This window comes from Malurus melanocephalus, unplaced genomic scaffold (assembly GCF_030028575.1).
Source record: "Malurus melanocephalus ecotype Western Australia unplaced genomic scaffold, MMel_1.1 scaffold_155, whole genome shotgun sequence".
Classification (NCBI taxonomy): domain Eukaryota; kingdom Metazoa; phylum Chordata; class Aves; order Passeriformes; family Maluridae; genus Malurus; species Malurus melanocephalus.
The window spans coordinates 1,405,450-1,419,774 of NW_026623387.1; the positions used below are offsets into that span (position 1 = coordinate 1,405,450).

Genomic DNA, 14,325 nt, shown 5'->3' on the forward strand with positions numbered 1-14,325 from the left:
TTTTCAGCATTAGCTTCTTTTATTTTGCAAAATCAGCCTTTGAGTTTAACAGAGTCTTGCATGAAATACAAAATATGAGGCGTATTTTGCTTCGTTTTTTTTTGCATTTTATTGTGACAAATTGCCTCTACATTCCAAAAGCTTTAGCGCTATGGCTTTCTTGGTCTTGAAATTTTTGCTTTTTTTACCACTTAAAATTGACATTAGTCTTAAAAATAAGCAAGAAACAACAAAAGAAGATACCAAAGAGAAAATAAATGATGCACAGGAAAATTTATCAAATGCAAATGATTAATTGCTTGCAATTCTAACTCATGCGGTCTTGACATTGTCATGAAGTCATRTTTAGTATTAAGTGGAAACTGAATTATTGGCAAAATATTTAATGCAGAGAAAAAATAGGAAATGTAATCAAACCTGTACTAGTRAAGCATGATTGATAAAGTTTCCTGCTTGAGAATAATATTATATATTTGATTTATTGGAATCTATGTACATTGCATATTCATAAAAAGGAATATTTTTCTTTCATTCATCTTCACAAGCTCTGAGGCTGCTCATGAAGCTTTACCTTTCAAAAAATAAAAATAATTTCTTTTAAAGTGTCTGCATGGCCTCTTAATTGTATGGGAAGGGCAMAGATACTCTTTTATAATTCTAAGGATTTTTTTTTTTTTTTTGCAGGCCTGAAGACTATTGTAGGAGCCCTGATTCAGTCTGTGAAGAAGCTCTCAGATGTGATGATCCTGACTGTGTTTTGTCTGAGTGTATTTGCACTGATAGGGCTGCAGCTGTTCATGGGCAACTTGAGGAATAAATGCCTGCAGTGGCCTCCAGACAATTCTACTTTTGAAATAAACATTATTTCCTACTTTAACAGCACAATGAATGAAAATGGTACACTTGTTAACATGACAGTGAGCACATTTAACTGGAAGGATTACATTGAGGATGAAAGTAAGAATGTCTGATGTAACTATTTTAATATATTTGTGGCTAAAATATGTAATGTTTGTGACCAAAGAACATTGATTGTTTATATTTCTGACTTATGTAAATCTGCTTACCATCACTGATTGACAGAGATCAAATGCATACAATAAAAAATACAATAACCAGAAAGATTCCAAAACAAGCTACGAAGTGATCAGTAACTAGCCATTTTGATTTAACAGAATTTATTTTTATTTTACATTGTACACTTTCAGGTTTATTTGATCTATTCATATATATTTCTAATGCTTTCTACACAGCTCATTTTTACATTTTGGAAGGACAAAGAGACGCCTTACTTTGTGGTAATAGCTCTGATGCAGGGTAAGACCCTTTCAAAAATTCTGTTATGCTCTGTAGAAAAAGTAGTAACATGAAACCCAGTTGCAACTCCATATTTAGCAGAGTAACAGAACTTACAGAGTTTTGCAGCTAAGTAAGAATTTCTTTGTTTTACACTCTGGCTAAACAAAATATTAATTAATAGTCTTTTTCCTGCTTAATTGGAAAATTAGGTTKGTTTTATTGATAAAATGTGAAATTTTGTAAAGTTTCTTTTGGCAATTTATTGATTGAAGAAAGTAGGAAGAAACAAAACAGACGTGAGAAAGAGAACATGCAAAATGTTAAGAAAGCACAGCAGTGACTTCACAGTTCAAGACTGATTTTTTTTTTCAAGTCTAACTATAATTTCTGGGAAATTCAGCCATTCACATGTGCCAAATTATGTTAGCTGAACTTGGATGCCTAACTGGCAACAGTGAAGGGGTTTACTAAATATATATAAATCAGCATCATGCGGGAAATTCCCTAATACTACAATTGGATTTAGCTAATAATATTGTTTAATCTGTCTGTAAGTTTTGCAACATTTTACCARTTATTTCTGCCCATAAATAATTCATTTGGAATAAAGATTACATTTACAAAACATAATTGAGAAGAATTTTAATATTTAGGTCATTTCAACCAGTGAGCAGATAGAAAGGGTACCTTTCATTAATTATGTCATTAGTTAAATTTTTAGGAATTTTTTTCTGAATGAATTTAATTGTAATTTATGGGTTTCCTGTGAAAAAACAATGCGTGTTGCTCCAAAAGATAATAGATATTTTCTAGAAGGGAATAAAAGTTATGACTAAGTGCTTCCTGTTTGGTTTTCACATAGGCAATGCCCMGAAGGATATATATGTGTGAAAGCTGGTAGAAACCCCAACTATGGCTACACAAGTTTTGATACATTCAGTTGGGCATTCTTGTCACTGTTTCGGTTAATGACTCAGGATTTCTGGGAAAACCTCTATCAGCTGGTAAGAAATTTTTATGACATAAGTAGTAAACTGTTGGTGATTTCCAAAATTGCATACGTAGGCTTTTTTTCACATGAGCTGAAAGCATAATTCTGTTGCAGTGGATAAGCTAAGTGGTGGAATAATATATAGTTATGCTTTCTGCTCCCTAGACACTGCGTGCTGCTGGGAAGACATACATGATATTTTTTGTTCTGGTGATTTTTCTGGGCTCTTTCTATCTGATCAATCTGATCCTGGCTGTGGTCGCCATGGCCTATGAAGAGCAGAATCAAGCAACCATGGAAGAAGCAGAGCAGAAAGAGGCAGAATTTCAGCAGATGCTGGAACAATTRAAGAAGCAACAGGAAGAAGCTCAGGTAATGATGGAAATAATGCTTTCTGAATAACTTTGTTCTTAAGGCAAGGAAAACATCTTTTATGATTAAGAACATGCACAAATTGTGCAATGAATTACAGAAAATCAAAGGTCTTCTTTACTATGCAAGTTATAAAAGTGGAAACMGCCAATGAAAACCAGGAACTAACCAAACAGTAAAAAAACCAATGGTACAGAATAGTACAGAAATGAATGTTACTTCATTCATCAAAAGACTGTAAAAATAAAATGTTTGTGGTAAGAGTGCTCTAGAAAACTGCCTTTAAGTGGTCATAATTAATGATGTTACAGATCTTACAGATAAATTGCTGTACTTAGTAGTTCTSCCCAAATATTCATCAGAGAGAAGGATTGTAATTAGCATTCTTTTAGGGTTTTGTCCAGCAAGTACTTAAAAACATCCCTGACACTGCAGTCAATGAGAAGCTTACGTATTCTTAGAAAAGCAATATTCAAAACCAGATGAGAAGTATTTATAACAAAAATATTATTTCAGAATTCTTTTAAAGTAATCTTTGCTTCCTTTGAAAATAGAAGAAAATTGTTTAAAGTTTTATGAGAAAAAAGACATTTTAAATAGATACTTTTGTGGAAGGTTTTCTTATCCAAAAGTAAAATATATGCAGGAGTTCAGGTCTGTGAGTCAGCCATGTGTCCAATTTCTGGACTGATTTTCCATTACTTTTCAAAGGGCATTTAGTAATTTTCAACAGGACAGTGTTTCTGCAATGCTAGCAAATTTGATTCTTCTATAAAACTATATTTTTGATAGTACTTTACAGGTACTTTCACTAAATTAGAATGAATCCATGAAGAGCTACTGTCTTTTGCTTAAAAATAAATCTTTATGTATGACCTGTGAAATCTAATTAGCATATCTTTATTTTAGTCATTAAACTTTATCCCTCAAGAAAGAGCAGAATCCTGCAAAATTCAAATTTAGAAAGGTTGAATGTCAGCAAASTGTATATTGCTGCATTTTTCTCAAATCTGGTATTTTTAATGCCTTGAAGGCACTAAATCACATTAAAAGATATCAGGAGGCTCGTCTAGATGTTTGTATCTCTGAGAGTGGGGAAAAATGAAGCTTATCCAGACTTAGAAAGAAAAACAGAAACAGAGACTATAAGTAAAGTTGAATAAAGATCCTGCACGGGTGTATTGTTTTTTTTTTTAATGAGTGACCACTACATTCATTATAAGTAAAGCATTATTACAGTCAGGATCTCTTTTGTTTGTGAAAATCTTTACAGAAAGTAGGCGGTAAAAGGTGGATCATTGAAGTGTTGAATAAGTTGCTGAGGCAGAAATTAGTTTGGGACCCATCTCTTCACCCCTTAACAYTGAACCTGTTCATCCACAAACTTAAGTAATGACAATGGTGTTTGGACTGCTCCACTTGTTTGACCTTTACTATTAGTATTAAGTTGATGAGTGATGACTCAGCATCTGCTGTTGGAGTCTTTAAAGAATGATATTTGGAGCCAGTATGACAAAATTTTGAGTATTGCTTTCCCATTTTCTAAACACTTCAGAATCGTTTTAGTACTGCATTTGGAAGAAAAGATCTGTATCAAGTCAACTTCTATAACATGGGTTATATATTGTGGCAAAGGAAGACATTAATTCATACTATGAGCTTTCAAACTATCCTTTCCTGCTCTGGAGAGATATGTCATCATTCCTGAAATACTTGGCATTGAATATAATATGTTTYGCTGGATAATTACTAGTCATCTTTGTTATATAACCCTAGTCTCTTGCCATTTATCACACCACCTTTTTTTTGTAAGCTAAGAGCAGCCTATCATCTTCCTAAAGATATTTTCCACTACAGAATTTCAYAGCAATCTCCCACAGTTCTTTCGAGGAACAGCACTGGACAAACTCTCAATTTGTCTTTTTTGGATGATTAAAGAACTTTTCCCTAATGAACCAAAACAAGCAGGCTGACCACTGTAGTTAAAGATTCTGGTCCTGAGTTTTGGGATGACTCTACTCCAGTAATTCACCTTACCCCTTTCCATCAGAGAAGAAAGCTAAACTTTTATTTTTTCTCTCAGGCTGTAGCACCAACAGGCACTAAATGTACCTTTGCATATCTATAGCAAAACCTTGGAGTGCAGATACAGTGGGATGTGGGGAAGGGAAAACATGAAGAGGGAGGCAGGGCTTGAAGATGTGTCTAGAGGGTGTGCCTGGCACCTGTGAAAGCAGTAGGAAAGTAAAGAGAGTGTTCTTGCTGTGAAGACAGTGAGGAAAGGCTGGATTCAACTGCTTTCAGGTGCTAGTTGGATTTTGATTAATATTAACTCACATGATGAATGCTGGGCATTAGTTTTCTCAGTCATAGCTCAGAAGGGATTGCCTGAATTAGGCCATGTTTGGGCTTTTCTCAAGAGAAAATGGAATAACAGGTCTGAAATATACGAAAAAGCACTATATTAACACTTTTCTGAATACTTTTATTTTAGATGAGTGTCTTGTGCAGAAATTCTTTAACAAATAGTGTAGATATTAATTTGCTGAWGTTGGTACTTGAAATAGATAATTTGCACCCTGAGGACCCGTAAAACTCTTTCTTCTGTGCAATTTGTCTGGGTATATTTACACACTTGAGTGTACAAAGAGCATTGTCACAGTGACAATAAAAACCAGTTGATAAAAGACTATAAAATTATTCTTTTTTTTGGCTTACTAAGAATACCTTGCTTTGTAACCTGACAGACAACAGCAGCAGTAGCAGCAGCATCAGTTGCATCAAGAGATTTCAGCGGTGTAGGGGGATTAGGAGAACTCTTGGAAAGTTCTTCAGAAGCATCAAAGTTGAGCTCCAAGAGTGCTAAAGAAAGAAGAAATAGAAGGAAGAAAAGAAGACAGAAAGAAATGTCTGATGCAGAGGACAAAGGAGATATTGATAAGTTCCCCAAGTCCGAGTCAGAAGACAGTTTCAGAAGGAAAAGTTTCCGCTTCTCCACAGAAGGAAGTCAACTGACATATGAGAAAAGGCTCTCGTCTCCTCACCAGGTACAGCACTCTATTTTACTAAGTCATGTGTGTCCACTTTACTTTTATTTTCACTGATATTACAACAGCTTTACATGCTGGAAGTCATGTAAATGGTGAGTGAAGGAAAAATCGGTGGTAGTACCACTCGCAGTGTGAGATGATTTGACCCATTCTGTTAGTAAAGGGATAAAAACAACATACCAAGAGTAATTGTAAACTTAATTAACATGTTTCTGAAAATGTATTTCTGAGGATGTGTCTAGAAGACTGGAAAAAGAAATACTAGTATTCACATATTTGCATTCATCAACCATAGGTTCTCTGTTCTGGATCCATTTCAAAACTATACAAATATGTGGAGTTCTTAGCAGACTGCAACATCAAAATATGTGGCACAGGAAATCCCACATTACTGTTAGTTTCTATTATTTTCCTTCATTAGCTTCTTTAACATGTAGCTAATRAGAAAAGAAGTGCAAGTGCTGTACAATTTGGACAAACTACATAGGGGTTGTTTGGGCTTGTATGTATAAGAATGTAGCCATACTGTTCTTTTTCATTAAAAATTCATGATACATGATGGAGAATCATTGCAATCATAGGAAAAAAGTCATTTATGAAGTACCTCTGGAAATCATTTAATCCTAAATTCAAAGCTCTATTCCCATAAATCMGAAGGTCTCTTCTGTCACTTAAGAATACACTCTCTGTACTTGGCACGCTCCTTGAATCCTGTGTCCAGTTCTGGGTCCCACAGTACAACACAGACATGGAGGTGCTGGAACAAATCCAGAGAAGGGCTGGGGAAGRTATACAGAGTGAGTTATATGAGGAGAAGCTGAGGGAGCTGTGGATGTTTAACCTGGCAAAGAGGAGGCTCAGCAGGGACCTTATCACTCTCTACAGCTCCCTGAAAGGCCGCACTCCCTGTGGCCAGGCAGGGTCAGCCTCTTCTCCCTGGCAACCACTGACAGCATAAAAGGAAATAGCCTCAAGATGTGCCAAGGGAATTTCAGTCTGGACATCAGGAGGAATTCCTTCATGGAAAGGATTGTAAAAAATTGGAATGGACTACCCAAAGAGGTGGTGGAGCCAACATCTCCTGAGGTGTTCAAGAAATGACTAGATGTGGCACTTAATGCCATGTCTAGTTGATGAAGTGGTAATCAGTCAAAGGCTGGAACTGATGATCCTGCAGGATTTGCAAGCCTAAATGATTCTGTTCTACATTTGCTTATTTCAAGGCTACACACAGTTATTGATTTTTTTTTCTTTTTTAAATCACACAGAATGCATCTCTTCAAAGTGATAATGTGTGGTCTGAACCAATAGATGACAATTACCTATGAATACCACCCATGTTGAGAATGATTTATTAAATAAAGACTGTCTTGACAATTGTTTTTGCAGCTGTAGCAAATCTTTGGGGCAGAAGTTGACAGCACACAACTAAAATATAAGTGCCACAAGAGTGAAAGAATTGCGGACAGTAGAATTAGTAAAGGAAGAACTCATTTGTTTTGTTATCCATGGAGTATCTCCCTGGTGAGACAGGGTCCAGAGCATGAAACAATGAGGCAGAATGGTAAGGGGAGATAATCTGCTCAGTTGGCCCCTGAAAGAGGTTTTGTCTYTTGATATCATATCCCATATGCAGATGAATGATGCAGTCTGCCAGCAAAGTCAAACTTTTATTTTAGTCCTTACTTTCTAATTGYATGTAGACACATATTTCTGCCTCTACATGTTAAAATTGCAGCCATTTTGGTTTATATCTTTTGTCTCAATACCGCAGGGACTTRCAGAGCAGACATTACTTCCCCCAAATCCCTGAGGGGGCTGCTCCAGTTAGCTGGGCTCAGACTGGTAACACATATTGGAAAGATTGGCCTGCAAATAAAACATAGCAGCCATGGGAACATTCGCTAAAAGAGCAAGGGTATCACTAGTAGTCAGATGAAACCCTGGTGAGCATGTGATTTTTTGAAGGACTGTAGGTTGGCYAGATATATTTACAAGGAAATGTAAAAAGGGTGTAGCAATTTCTGCTTTGTCAGAATTCAGTGTCATATTCCATAGAAGCTAGGGGATTTTTGTGGATAAAATTATTTTTCAGTATAAGCAAAAYAGCACTTTTTCTCCAGCCAAGTTTACATAAAAGGGTTAGCAAAACCATTTGGCTGACATTTTTCGAGTAACTCAGCCTGAGGCTGACAGCCAGCATAGAAAATTCCAGCCCAAACTATTAAAATTTGGTATAGCTGTAAGAGCAGAAAAAAATACATCTCATAATGTTAAACACTTGCCAGCCATTATAATGGGCAGTTCTGCCAGTTCAGTACACACATTGTGTCTGTGAATTTATGCATCTGACTGTGCATATACAGATATACATATAGTTTGATTTTCAAARTATTAACATGGGTTTATATAAGATAGGATAGTTTTCACTTTCACTTTAATTATCCTGGCATAAAACCCACTGCTATTACATATGAGCACTTTCCACCTGCAAAAGTAGTGGAAAAAAATGAGAATTTTCTCAAACTGGGTTTTTGATGCACCAAATGTGAAGGTTTATACAAATACAGCATGAAGAAAGCTGAATGCCAGTATACTTTTCTCCACAATTAGCATTCATTTTATTTATTCATGAATGTTCTCAATAAAATATGTAGCAAGGGATAAGAACACTTCATTAACCAGCTTCTACTGTAATTAGAAGATGAATTACCAATAAGCACTGTTTTATTTTTTTCTCACTTGTAAGAGAATATCTTTAGGTAACAGTGTCCCTGGTGAGTACTTGTTTGAGCTGCCTGGTGAGCAAGTAGTGGTACCTTCTGGCAGGTGTGTGCAGTCTGCTATGACCCCCAGAGAGCTRTGCCTGAGTGCTGCTACTGTCCCTCCAAAGCTTCCCCAAGCTGTCACCGCTGTCTTCTAGTTATTGTTCRTACACTATTGAGCCTATTGTGAAGAAGTCAAGTTCCTTACATCAGTTTAGAATTATTGCAATGTTAAAATTAAGATCACTTCTGTGTTTACCAAATAAAACAGAAAACAATGATTGCTGAGCATTATTAATTGCTATTCCTAGGAATCCAGGGGATAAAGAAGGGAAGAAAAGTAAAAAACTTCTAGCTCTGTATTCTAATAGAAGGAATAAAAGACAAATACCTGCAAAACCTTGATAGTGATATTAAAAACGTGTCTCCAGCCCAGTCCATACGAATTCAATGCACTTTCTTCTCTCAGAACTGTTCAACCTTGCTTATGTCTTTTRCTCAACTTTTCCTCAGTTCTGCAACATTACCTTAAAAGTACTTTTCCCCTCTACTTCAGGTCCCCTGGTGAACACATTCTCCTAATGGACACACTTATACTATGGAAGAAAAAAGTGACTGTCCTTTCTCCAGCACTGTAACTATTTTTTGCAAAGCCAAGACCTTACAACTTTAGTTCTAATGCTGTGTTTTGTTTTTTTTTTGTTTTAAATCTTTTACAGTCCTTGTTAAGCATTCGTGGTTCTCTGTTCTCACCAAGACGCAACAGCAAAACAAGCATTTTTAGTTTCCGAGGTCATGCAAAGGATATAGGATCAGAAAATGACTTTGCTGATGATGAACACAGCACTCTTGAAGACAATGAGAGCAGAAGGGATTCTCTTTTTATTCCAAATCGACATGGAGAACGGCGTAACAGTAGCATTAGTCAGGCCAGTGTGTCATCTAAAATGATACCAGCCCTTCCAGTAAAYGGGAAGATGCAYAGCACTGTGGATTGCAATGGAGTAGTTTCCTTGGTTGGAGGACCTTCAACTCTAACTTCACCAACTGGTCAGCTTTTACCWGAGGTAATTTCAAATAAATCACTAATTATTACGATTTGGTTCAGGCACAGAATTTTCTCTTACTCATCATCTCTGCATTTCTTATAATTTATAAAAGAAATAATTTGCAATAGTTTCTAAATAAGAGAACATAAAGGAAAAAAATCCTCAACCACCTGTCTAGGCCTTAGTAAGTATTATATTMTTCTTGCTTTCAGCAAGAGATCGGCTCATAGAAAAAAAGATGATGAACTGTATTTGAMAATTTGTATATTGTTTCACTTCAACAAAGGTAGACATTCAACATATAAATAAGGCTATACCTTGAAAATATGTATAGGAAAACACCTATAAAATTAAACAGAAGGTGGTCACTAATCTCAGGATAGTTACTAGAAATACCCCTTTCTGAATTTTTCTTGAGGAATTTTTTCTCATACCTTTCATGAGAAAAGTATGAGCAATTCCTATGTACCTTTGCAATTATGTAACATTTCAGTCTCAATTTCAGACTTTTGTAAGCTAAGATATTCTTTCGAACATTCAAATAAGCAAGCCTTTTCCATACATAGTATTTTATCTTTTATTTTTATTATTGTCACTAGCAAAAAGATACCTAGCAAAAATTTAAATGTGAATCATCTTTGAGCGCACATTATGCTGATATTGAGTACTCCAGTTGCTTATTTGTTGCACTCTACAAAATTCCTACTGAGTTCCTCAATAAAGAAGAAAGAAATCCTGACAAGAACTGAAACATTCAGCGTGTAAGAAAAACATAGTCTATTGCACAAATCTGATTTTGATTATCATTACAGTATTTGCACTAAATACTGCTGATTGGCTGTTTAAGTGGATAGTCTAATTCCTCAGTGTTTCATTTACAGGGCACCACCACAGAAACAGAAATAAGGAAAAGAAGACTGAGTTCATACCAAATTTCCATGGAAATGCTGGAAGAGTCTGCTGCAAGACAAAGAGCAATGAGCATAGCCAGCATACTTACAAACACAATGGAAGGTATTTCATGCATTTTATCTGACAGGCAGTTCAGTGAAGTTCTGCCAACTACATGTACAGAGAAATTATTTACATAATTTCCTTTGTAAATGTAAAACTGGACATGTGGAGTCTCAAACATCAGATGCAAAAGGCTTTTGAGCATTTCTAAGGCCATTTACACAAATGAAATGCTTAGCCATTTATTTTTCATGACACCTTCCAAAATATTGCTCTACGAGTGGACGAATAGACTTAAAGTAATGAGAGCTGGGGGATTGCCAGAGCCTCAAACAGGAAATATAGGGATTTTTCCCATTAGAAATCAGCAGGAAAAATCAATTAGGATAACCCAGGAATTGCAATGATAAAGTCAGTGATGTGCTAGAACAGTCATTTCCCTTAGGCTTTAAATCCAAGGATAAACAACAKGAAATTGGAATGAGAAATATAAAGAAAAAAAACCTCAAATGTAATCAACCATTGCCAATGCCTACAAAGTGCCTTAAGCATTTCTTAAATTTTCTTAGTTATTAAAGATCAGAAAAAATTGTATTTTCTATGTGAAAAAAAAWACTTTTGGGGGACTTTTTTCTTATTTAACGGAAACGGATTATGCTCGCTCTCCATACATATGCCATTGAAGTATTTTTGTAAGCTTAAAGGATCAACTACTGGTTACTGGCAAAGTGTGACTGGTGTTGGTCAGACCAACCTTGCAGATTCAACATATATTCTAGAAACACAAGAAATGACCAACAAACTTTACAGTGCTACTAAGCTAGTATTGAAATATAATTTTAAACTGAGTTCTGAGGCCCTTTGCTCTCAGATAAACAAATAGATCACAAACTAATTGTAGTCAGAAATACAAGGTTTATGTCACCTATTTGCTTCTAAAGAAAATTGTTCTCACAAACATGTACCTTTCTGAGTATGACTTCCTACTCTAGTGTAAGTGTGAGGTGTTGGTTACCTCTTAATTCTCGGTATGCAATTCTTGGGTCTCCTCTCCGTAAACAGGTATCTCTTTAGAGAGCTCTGCATTCTTCCTCCACTTAAATAATTTGTGCTTCCATTCTCCTGACCTGAAAAAACATGTCAGTGTAAACTGAATGGTCCTAATAGTCACCTCCTTACCCATGTCTGGTTTCCAGCATTTCAGAAGTTGCTAATGCACCAATGGAGTCTTCTCTGTCAACTCAGCATCCACTGTGAGTGGTCACTTTTGTCCAAGGCCAGTCCTATCTTGGCTTTCAGAATTCTGAGTTGCATATTCAGAAATGTGATTATACCACCCAATCCATATTTTCCTTCAGAAGTRCTATCTTTGTTACGGTTTATAAAAACTATAGAAACATTTAGCTACTTTATGATATCTTTTTCTGCCTGGAGAACTTGTYTGTTTCAACAGTTTGAAAGCTTTTAACTTCCAGTAATTCCACCCATATAGGCAAAAATCAAACCACTGCTCCTCAAAGTGGAGATTTTTGCAGTAAATCCTCATGAGCAAATCTGTGAAACAACTACTATAGCAAAATCATCCACAAGTGTCTTGATGATGGACATCTCTCTGTGCTCTAAGGGATGCCTGAAAAATAGGAAATGTCAGAGTTGGGTTCATGCCCCTATGCAGAAATTTTATCAAAACTGTTGTGGATATTCCTTACATGTTTTGTAGTCTACGTGTTTCTTAAGCAGCCATCAGTCTTCCTTCTATGCTGTCCTCAAGCATCCCATCACATTATATATTCATCCATGCTATTATTAACTTAGAAGTTCTAAGTTCTTCTTGTAACTTGGACAATATTGACAGTGAAATGGAAGAAAAAATAGTTTCCAAATATTCTAATTGAGAGCAGTTGCTGAACAGAGTTGTTCCGCTAAAAGTAATGTTCTGTTTCTTAACTGATAGACACTGCAACCACACAAGATGTTTTCAAACCAAATTAAATGCACTTTCTCTATTTTCATTCAGAGCTTGAAGAATCCAGACAGAAATGCCCACCATGCTGGTACAGATTTGCAAATACTTTCTTGATCTGGGATTGCTGGAGTCCATGGTTAAAAGTAAAGCATGTCGTCAATTTAGTTGTGATGGATCCATTTGTTGATCTTGCTATAACTATTTGCATTGTTTTAAACACCTTGTTTATGGCCATGGAACATTATCCAATGACAGAACAGTTCAGCAGTGTCCTTTCCGTGGGGAACCTGGTAAGTATTTGTCATGTATTACTTGATATAAAAATACCCTTATCTAAAAGAAGAAATGTACAAATGCATTGCAGTTTTAAAAACCTGTTTTAAAAGACATTCCAGAATGTCTTTTTATAATCAGTTGAGAAATGGTATATATGATTTTCACAGGTAAAGTGATTTTTTACTGGAGTCTTTATCTTTCACRAATGTATTTTTAATCACCATAAGGAAATAAATGAATATGGGTGGAATTGGAGTCTTCACTGGACCACCATATTTCTTGATGTCTGCCCTTGATTTTTTTCTTTCAAGTGTTAAGATAGATTATGCAATTTTTACCTTGGTACTGATATTATATCACAGAAAACACTTTTCTTCTGTACAAAATTAATAAATGTCAGATTCAATGTCAGAATTTTGCTTGAAAATTTTTTCAATTACACTTCAGTAAAAATACTTCTACAGAAAAGGCATGCKCCCAAACTTCTTTGTTGTGCTGCACAAACCACTGATTACTACTCAGTGCAAGAAAGAGTTGCATTAAATTCTGGATTTAAAAACATTAAGAAACATTGATACTTTCACATTTGGTACTTAGAGATATTTCAAATAACATTATCACCCTGAAGTTCATTTTCTAAAAGCAAATAACAGTCACAAAGCATAGTAACATGTGTGAACCCTTCATATTCTTACAAAAAGCCTGATACAAGGAGCTCCAACTTTCCCTGTGCACAAAACAGATTTAGAGAGTCTGACATTAGAGAGTACCATCTAACACTTCTGTTTAGATTATAAACTAGGAAAAATACTTGCTGACAAGTCTTCTTTTACTTTACTGGACCATCGTCATCAAACAGGACTGAAAGCACCAGGTCATATCACATCAATCTGCTGATGTCCAGAACACAGCAGGGAACTGAGCTGCTGATTGGTCAATAGCTTTTTATGAGTTTATCAAACCTGTGTCCTTCTATAAATGTCCTGATTTTGTAACTTGTTTTCAGTGTGTAGAAATACTTAGATGTCATTTGGAGATAGCAATTAGCTGGTTTTTATAGTAACARGTGAGAGAACTCACTGGATTGAAAAAAATTCCTCAGGTATATAAATTTCTCATAACAACCCATTAAAATTTGTTTTAGGTATTCACTGGCATATTTACAGCAGAAATGGTACTAAAGATAATTGCCATGGACCCTTATTATTACTTCCAAGAGGGCTGGAATATTTTTGATGGTATTATTGTTAGCCTTAGTTTAATGGAGCTTGGTCTTGCAAATGTTGAAGGATTATCTGTTCTTCGGTCATTCCGATTGGTAAGTACAGTGATAATTAAATATTTGCATGCAGTTATCTCACTCAAAATTTAAATGAATCACTGAAATGAAATTATAAACAATGCTTTTTTRACAAATACTCCAAATTTCCTGCTTTCCATTAAAATAATAATGTGTTACTACTGAYGAACAAATTAATCTACAGAAATTGGTATGCTCTACTAAACARCTTGGACCTAGCTTCTGTTTTGTAACTAACACTAATGGTTTTCTCTGCATTTTTGTTTTGCAGCTTCGAGTTTTCAAATTGGCAAAATCTTGGCC

At 35.4% G+C, this 14,325-nt stretch overlaps 1 protein-coding gene across 1 annotated transcript in view; it reads left to right on the forward strand.

The window, feature by feature from the left end:
* LOC130576784 (sodium channel protein type 2 subunit alpha) overlaps nt 1–14,325 on the forward strand; it is a 51,681-nt gene that overhangs the window by 8,390 nt on the left and 28,966 nt on the right. The window contains exons 6-15 of the mRNA XM_057371684.1: nt 685–957; nt 1,254–1,317; nt 2,162–2,303; nt 2,456–2,662; nt 5,410–5,709; nt 9,197–9,544; nt 10,408–10,540; nt 12,498–12,736; nt 13,867–14,040; nt 14,294–14,322. Of these exons, the coding sequence (XP_057227667.1) occupies nt 685–957; nt 1,254–1,317; nt 2,162–2,303; nt 2,456–2,662; nt 5,410–5,709; nt 9,197–9,544; nt 10,408–10,540; nt 12,498–12,736; nt 13,867–14,040; nt 14,294–14,322 (1,909 nt within the window). The remainder of the gene's footprint in view (nt 1–684; nt 958–1,253; nt 1,318–2,161; nt 2,304–2,455; nt 2,663–5,409; nt 5,710–9,196; nt 9,545–10,407; nt 10,541–12,497; nt 12,737–13,866; nt 14,041–14,293; nt 14,323–14,325) is intronic.